At 36.9% G+C, this 8,806-nt stretch overlaps 1 protein-coding gene across 4 annotated transcripts; it reads right to left on the bottom strand.

Moving 5' to 3' along the window:
* Positions 1–46: 46 nt before the first annotated feature.
* polr1h (RNA polymerase I subunit H) lies at positions 47–6,572 on the bottom strand. Of its 4 annotated transcripts, XM_039820720.1 has the most exons (6): positions 6,434–6,545; positions 6,246–6,267; positions 5,442–5,567; positions 1,013–1,116; positions 338–447; positions 47–259 (listed from the first exon to the last, which is right to left on the bottom strand). In XM_039820720.1, exons 3-6 carry the CDS (start codon positions 5,563–5,565, stop codon positions 235–237), a joined length of 363 nt encoding a protein of 120 aa, XP_039676654.1. In that variant the 5' UTR covers positions 5,566–5,567; positions 6,246–6,267; positions 6,434–6,545; the 3' UTR covers positions 47–234. The 4 variants fall into 4 exon arrangements, with proteins under 4 accessions (XP_039676654.1, XP_039676655.1, XP_039676652.1 ...); XM_039820721.1 differs by lacking the exons at positions 6,246–6,267; positions 6,434–6,545 and adding an exon at positions 6,553–6,572; XM_039820718.1 differs by lacking the exon at positions 6,246–6,267 and having other exon boundaries at positions 6,434–6,546.
* Between the last annotated feature and the right edge of the window lie 2,234 nt (positions 6,573–8,806).

The following is an 8,806-nucleotide window of genomic DNA, read 5'->3' on the forward strand; positions in this document are numbered from 1 at the left end:
CGCAACTGAAAGCTCAGGCAGAAAAAGATAGCAAGTTGACCCAAAGTTAAGATTAATTTGTCAAACTTTATTCAAAGTGTGAATGCTAAAAATTCCAGAACAGTAAGATAAACCACCAGTGAAGGGCCCACTGTTATATTTACAATCCATGTGTTGGGAAAGCATCCAACTATCAGACAGCAACATGAGAGCACAAGCATGGAGAGGAATGGAGAAGGTGAGCTGGACTTGTTCTCAGGAGTCCTCCTTCTCTTGATACCTGTAACACCAAAATCAAAAAGATCACACACTGTTTGAATGAAGTTTCCACAACCCACAGCATGTTCAGATGGATTACCTGCAGTGTATACAGGTGAAGAAGACCGTCTGTCCTTCATCTGCCGATCTCATCTGCCGGGTGTGGTAAACCATCCCCTCTTTATTGCATCGAGAGCAGCGCCGGTCAATCTAGAGAGAGCAGGTATAATTGTGCATAGTAGTTGGCACTTAATTGGAACTTAAAACTGTAAAAACAAAAAAAAAAAAAAGGGGGGGAAAAATTCTGTTTGTGTTATTCCATTATCTGGGTCACATAACAGGGATATAACCAAAAGATGTATCCTGGGATTCAATCAAAACTTTAATTTATTTAACCCTTGTGTCTTCCCATCAACCATCCAACTTTTTTTTTTTTCTGGTTCATAAAATTTAAATGAAAACCTTTTTAATCATTTTGGTTATCTTTTCAAAACTTTTGTTGCTTTTCCCAATGTTTTTAAAAAACATCCCGCGTTATTAAAGCTTCTTTTATTTGGTTGATGGAAACCCAAATTTCTTACATACATTTTTTTTTTTTTTTTTTAAATGGGTCAAATTTAAGGGTTAAAAAAGTAATAAATAAATGTGTTTTAAAATTTGACTGAAAGAGACAATGATATTGTTAATCACAATTATTTCTGAGACAATTAATAGTACAGCAAAACTTTGGAATAGTTCCAGCTCTCCACGCAGCAGTCAGAGAGTGTCTTCTTACCACAGCACCCTTCAGCTCAGCGTTGTCCTCGTCCTCCAGAGCCACCGACGACTGCTCCACGGGGTTGAACACGACCGTCGAGCAGATCTTCTGGCCCGCGAACTCTGGGGGAGGCAACATATTAGAAATATGGTATCATATCGGCAGTTTACATATGGGCCATTTTCTTGAAGCTGTTCACAGTGAGGTGTGTGTGGATTACTGAGTGTAGCTGAATCTTGTAGCTTACAGCACAACAAACTAAACATTCACCTCCATCCACTGTTATAGGGTGGAGGAAGAAATCTCAAACCCAGGACATATCAAACCAAAATTATCTGCATTCATACCGAATGAGCCAAATATAAAACGACCTCGATAATAGGACGACCCCCCCTTCTTTCCGTTTCAAAAATGATCTTTTGGAAAAATATTTTATGAGGACCAAATCTTGTTTTAATAAAGAAAAATATTTTTTATTTAAAATGATATTACAATTATGTAACTTTGTAGCCTATAAATCTAGACACACCCTAGTGGCAGCAGATTTAACTTGAAGCCAGGGGGGTCTAGGGACTCTCTGGTGACTTGCGAGCTGGAAAAACCAAACTCTAGTCAGGCCAATCACATCGTGTATAGAGTCGGTGGGCGGGGCTTATGGCTGCTGCTGCTGCTGCTGGGAACAGCGGTCTTCTGGAAGACTTGGAGTTCAGCTTTTCTTTGAGAAAAGAACAAAGAACGGCACTGAAGTCATTCTTAAAAAAGGAAGATGTGTTCAGAGTTTTGCCGACCAGATAGCAAAAGTTTAATCTATCAACTAGCTCCGCTACCTTCTTCGTTGCTCTGGTTGGTTGTAGCGCTATCCTATTGGCTGCAGAGGGAATTTGAAAGACAACTGTTTATCCCGCCCCTCACATAGAGCCCTGTCAATGGTGAGTTCCCAGACCCAACATCTGGATGTGGGTCTGGCTTGTCAGGCTAATAAATTTGGTTTTTCAATCCCATATTGGCACCCTCCGGTCACTCTCAGGGCAGCGGGCGTTTTCCTTGACTCTTGTTTGTTTAACCCTTGTGTTGTCTTTCCCTCGACCATGAAAAAAACACTTTTGTTGTCACTATCTCAATGTTTTGTTGCATATGTCAACAACAAAAAATGTTGTGTTTTCAAAATTTTTATCGTTGTTTTTCCCCCAATGTCTTTGTCCCTTTTGTTGAAGTTTTCACTTTTTCAACGTTTTAGCCGCTTTTTCCAAAGTTTTTCACGCTTACTTCCGGTGTTTTTGAAATTTTTTTTCATAGTTTTTGTCACTTTTTCCAATAGTTTTTACACTTTTTCCTCCCCCAAGGTTTTGTCGCCTTGTTCGACGCTTATTTTTCAACCTCCCATTTTCTGATTTAAAAAAAAAAACTTGGAAACAGGTCAAATTCGACCCTAGGACAACATGAGGGTTAAAGGAGAATTCCGGCCAATTTTTTACGTTAATCTTGATCGCTATAAATATAAGTACAGTCGATAGAAAAAAAAAAAAACGAGCCAAATCGGTGCAGTCAATACGGAGTATTGCAGCCACGTCTACGAGCTTCCACTCAGCTAAAACGGCAGCTGTCGGAGCAAGTTTTAGAGTGCCTTTGTGCCTCTTAACACACACAAAATGCAATTAAAATGTCTGTGCAACATGAACAGGGCTCTTACGTGACATCAAGATGCATTTTCAACTCAGACATTGTTTAAATTCACCTACCCTGTTAAAAAAGCTTAAAATATACCAGCAAGATCTTGCTGGTAGCTAGCTCGCATATTTTAAGGTCTTCTCCCTTTAATCTTACAGTAAAAAAAAAAAGTGCAATTTTAGCAACATATGAAATCAGATTTATCAAATAAATCCAACAATAAAACAAATTAACATTTCAAGTCACTTTCAGGAGAAATACACAAATAAAAAACTTAAATAAAAACAAACTGTAAAAAAAAAGTGCAATTTGTCCCTCTCCTTTCTAAGGGAATTATGAGCCCGATTTAAACACGACAATGTTTTAATACGTGGGCTGTTATAAAGGACTGGAACCATGTGGCCTGGTTGCGCAATTATCGAAGACAGTGCTACAGATGGGGGAGACACGATTTAGCACAGTTTACCTCCCACTCGAGTCAGTGCAGGACATACTGTATACGGGTGAGCTACGGGAGAAGCTTGCGCAGAACTTGCGGTGTTTTGCTGCTGTTATCCTGACTCAGGGATCATTTTACAAAGTCTACAGACTACCACGTTGTTGTTGGCATTAAGAGTAAAACACTCCCACACTTTAGAAGACCGTGTGCGAGCCTTTTTCTCAATGTGTTGTTGAACTTGCGATGAATCCATATTTTTAGATTTCTACGTGTGGCGCATCAACGCAAATTATTTGTGTCGACACATTTACGTAACCGATGACGTCGACTACGTCAACGAATCGTCCCAGCCCTAGTGTACATGCTTAGAAGTTAGGGGTGCATGATATAATCGACCAGTGTTTCCACAATGTTGATTTGACCGTGTCCGGCCCCCCACGGCAACATTTCTGCCCCCCACGGTATCAGAAAAAGGGCTGCATTGTTAACTTATGTTGTCAGTTCATTTAAGCATGGTATTGTATTAGCCTATAGTTCTTGCAAATTTAAATTAAGTTACCTGGTTTTCATTGTTTGTATTCTTCACCTGCTAGCTAAATTGCATGTGGCTGTTGATTCGATAGCGATTGCTGAACACCCTTGCTCACGTGTGTAGGCTATTTCTTCACCATGAATAGGGTAAGACATTTCAGTGTTATGTGAAATGTGAAAGGGTGTTTGGACCTGCCCCCACGGCTAAAAAAAATCCTAAAGGAAACTGTATCGACCCAATATCGTTATCGCAATATCACGCTGTGCAATATTATATCGAAAGTTTTGCGATAAGTATGCAATATTTTGTTGTGTCCTGTTCTCTTATTTATTTTATACTGTACAACCGGTAAAACATGTCCTGTTCTCTTAATTTATATATTTTATACTGTACAACCAGTAAAACATGTCCTGTTCTCTTTATTTATATATTTTATACTGTACAACCGGTAAAACGTGTCCTGTTCTCTTTATTTATATATTTTATACTGTACAACCAGTAAAACATGTCCTGTTCTCTTTATTTATATATTTTATACTGTACAACCGGTAAAACGTGTCCTGTTCTCTTTATTTATATATTTTATACTGTACAACCGGTAAAACATGTCCTGTTCTCTTTATTTATATATTTTATACTGTCCAACCAGTAAAACATGTCCTGTTCTCTTTATTTATATATTTTATACTGTACAACCAGTAAAACATGTCCTGTTCTCTTTATTTATATATTTTACTACTGCAACTGGGTAAAACGTGTCCTGTTCTCTTTATTTATATATTTTATACTGTACAACCCGGTAAAATGCTTGTCCTGTTCTCTTTATTTATATATTTTATACTGTACAACCGGTAAAACGTGTCCTGTTCTCTTTAGTTATATATTTTATACTGTACAACCGGTAAAACGTGTCCTGTTCTCTTTATTTATATATTTTATACTGTACAACCGGTAAAACGTGTCCTGTTCTGTTTATTTATATGTTTTATACTGTACAACCAGTAAAACTTGCCTGTTCTCTTTATTTATATGTTTTATACTATACAACCAGTAAAACGTGTCCTGTTCTCTTTATTTATATATTTTATACTATACAACCAGTAAAACTTGCCTGTTCTCTTTATTTATATGTTTTATACTGTACAACCAGTAAAACGTGTCCTGTTCTCTTTATTTATATATTTTATACTATACAACCAGTAAAACGTGTCCTGTTCTCTTTATTTATATATTTTATACTGTACAACCAGTAAAACTTGCCTGTTCTCTTTATTTATATGTTTTATACTGTACAACCAGTAAAACGTGTCCTGTTCTCTTTATTTATATATTTTATACTGTACAACCGGTAAAACGTGTCCTGTTCTCTTTATTTATATATTTTATACTGTACATCCAGTAAAACATGTCCTGTTCTCTTTATTTATATGTTTTATACTGTACAACCAGTAAAACGTGTCCTGTTCTCTTTATTTATATATTTTATACTGTACAACCAGTAAAACATGTCCTGTTCTCTTTATTTATATATTTTATACTGTACATCCAGTAAAACATGTCCTGTTCTGTAAACATGGTCCTTATTTATTTATTCAAGTTGTTCCAGTCCAATATGTCAGTTTAAATAAACCTTGTGTTGTAAGAAAACTTGTTTAATTTGTTATGAATCTATTTTGATGCGTTTCCCTGTTATTTTTGTAATTTTACACGTTTTAAAATATCGAAATTAATATTGATATCGCAACCCTATTCGAAGTGAGCGGGACATAGAGCGGGACACAGAGCGGGACATGACGGAGAGTCGGTACCTGCTACAGGGATGCAGAAGGAGCAGCGGGGGCAGCGGACTGTGTCCTGTAGGCCTACTCCTGGGAGAGGAAGAACATTCCCACATTCTGGGCAGAAGTTAGGGTCGCCACCAAAACACGACATGTCTGCGGGAAGGAAAGGAGCATCCGTACTGTACTTTAAGGGAAGATAGACTGGTAGAAATCCCACTAACACTATTTACACTAACTGTTGTTCTTTAATCATGCAAATTAGCATGATTGGCATAGGTCACGGTCAATTTATGTATTTATTTACACACACACACACACACACACACACACACACACACACACACACACACACACACACAAAATTGTGTTTGGAGGTTGTGGTGGAGCTAACCAGTGGTGTAGTCTACGTATACGGAGTATACCCACTAAGAAAGCTCCAGGATTTCCATATACCCACTTAAAAATGCCCAATGACCCACAACAACATACTTTACATTATATTTTGATATATTTTGAATTGTCATATGGGTTTTTCTTCTTCACGTAGGCTAAATGAAGGGATTTCCACCGTAAATTGGTGCATAAAAGGGTATCCAATTACAGGAAATGAAGTCCTTGATGCTCAAAACTTCCCTGGGGGAGGACACCCAGACCCCCCACTATGATATGCCCCCCTCCCCCCCAAAAAAAGCAGATTCTGGCCTATAAAGCACAGTATACCCACTACAATACATTAGACTACACCACTGGAGCTAACATTACACTTTTGTTAACATTCAGGAATTGTGTCAGGCTTTTTTTCTTTTAAGTCTTTAAGATTGAAGGACTTACCTTCAAAGAAACAATTAGAACACTACCATGGCGTGTAAGAATTTAAAACACAAAACCAGCACAACATTAGAGGCAGCACGTCACTTTAGCACGTGAGAAGAACTGGACCTAACGTTAATCTGCAACCGTTAGCTAACGTTATATTCAACTTTTTCACAGCAGAATGTACTTAATTTACTTGACGTTACCTGTTTAATGTGTGACTAACGCGTTGCTACCCACAGATAATACGAGGTTATCGGCGAGAAGACCAAAACTTCTGTCTCTAATGTTACCGTAAGTCTAGAATGCGCATGCGCATGGTTACCATACTGCGGGGTCCGGTCCTTCTACTCCTCACCGTCGCACGCTGATACGTCATTGAGTTGCTCTACCATAATACGGTATATATTTTTTTATTCAATGCTTTCAAATACAAAACAGGCACAGTATACCTCTTAACAATTTTACAAATAATTCTAAGCAGCATACAAATAAAATGGAGGAAATAACAAACTAAATAAATAAAACAATAAGAAAACCACATGAAGCAATAAAAACTAAGAATATCTATATATAATATATATAATAGATCAATAAATCAAAATAAGCTTATAAATTAACTCACATTTAATAAAGGGGGGCTTTAATTAATTTATACTTCAAGTAATTCAACAAGTCTCAAGGCACTTATTTTTTCCTCCTTTTTTAAAGACTGAAAAAACATTTTTAATTCATTTTACATAAATATGAAAACATTGTTTCAAAAACATTTGGGGTAACCTTATCAAAAAAAAACTATATATATATAAAATGTATTAATAATATAAATGTTATTGCACAAAAATTTTATTTCTTTGTTTTGAAGAAAAATACCAAACTTTACCATCTGATACTCACATGGGCGTTCAGCACCGACAAAACGTAGCAACACGTTCTTTTAAACTGAAACGGGGGTGCGTTGAACACCATGTTGTGTGCGCTCTGCACCGTTCTGAGACTCACTTTAAAATAATGTATAAGATCTATCCGGTCACTGACTTGAAAAAGATAGAAATTTGAAGTAGACCCTTGTGTAATTAACATGTTCTTTTTTGCCCTGTTAAGATTGATAATATCCCTACTCAACTTACCACACATCCCCTTTTATATGGATAATATAGATTAATCAGTATCTGATTTAGTCAATATGATTATTCTTATGGGTATATATTATGTTCGTTGCAGTAAGTGGAGATGTTCTAAGCCTTCCTTTGTTTGGTTTATAAAGGATTTTAAATTATTTTTTTCCTCACTGGATATCTTAATATTTCCCTGATCAGGTTGTCATAGCCACCAGAATGGCCTTCACAACAACAGAGTATTGTTTATGGGAGCGATCCCTCCATCATCCATTAAATGAACTATGGCCCAAACTCCTTTTTCCATCCAATCTTTATAATAGAGATTTCCTTTTGTGTAGAATGTACCTGTCGTTCCAAATTGTAGCTTTATGTGGACTAAAGTTATGTTTATGAAGCATTCTCCAATAAAGTAAAACCTGCAAATGATCATCCGACATTTTCAAGGGTAATATAAAGGGGTCAAAATCATATCTGCGGAGAAATAAATCAATCTATGTCACGTTACCTACTATAACATCTTCATGAACTGATTTATTTGTTATGCAAATGCAATCCCCCCCCCCCAGCATAATGTATGTTTGTGTTTTGTTTTGATGTTCTGAATATGCTCTTTGAATGTTGTTTAAATAAAGATTTGGTTGCCTGACAGACAAGGAGGGAAAATATTTCATAATAAATCTTGTATTTCTGCTCGCTAAATTTCACATCCCTGAAAGTAAGTCCAGGGGCTCTAAACCTTTCTCTCCTGTGTTTAAGAAAAACTGCAAAGCTCTGAAAATGTTCAGTGCTGCCTCCAATAGTCCTGCGAACATTTTTATGTGCATTGTTTTTGTAAATAGTTTGTGTTCCTTCAAGAATTGTTCTTGTTCAATTAGTAAGTTCCAGTTGTCTTTCTATTCCTACTGAGGTCAGGTTCCACTGGTTTCTGTAATCACTAACCAAGTTTAACAGGAAAGCTAGAGGACAATATGTGACCTCATGGACACTGACTCTTAACCCCCTCCACCCCACCCTTAGTCACTACACGTTGCATTAACCTTCATCCTGGACTCTACACCTGCCCATTGCACATACTCAATTTTTTTTTTGCACATTCTGCACTATATAGCCTCTTTTTTCTTATGTTAAACATCTATTTTGTAAATTGCATTATTTGTTTCGGTATTTGTTTGTTTCATATTTATGTTCAATATGTTTATGTTTATGCATGCACCAACCAGCAAGACAAATCCCTCTTAAGTGTTACTCACTTGGCAATAAATCATGTTCTGATTCTGACACTAGAAGGTACAGTTGCTTGTTCACCTAATACTAGAGTTATCATTTGCTCTCCTGCATACATGTGTTACTGTAAGCATAGTCTGGATCAGCAAAAGTACATTTCCAGGATAATTGCCTGGACATTCGGCGCATGAGTCCCTCCCCTTCCTCTCTCTGTGTGTTGCCGTTGTCTAATTC

This window comes from Perca fluviatilis, chromosome 13 (genome assembly GCF_010015445.1).
Source record: "Perca fluviatilis chromosome 13, GENO_Pfluv_1.0, whole genome shotgun sequence".
Classification (NCBI taxonomy): Eukaryota; Metazoa; Chordata; class Actinopteri; order Perciformes; family Percidae; genus Perca; species Perca fluviatilis.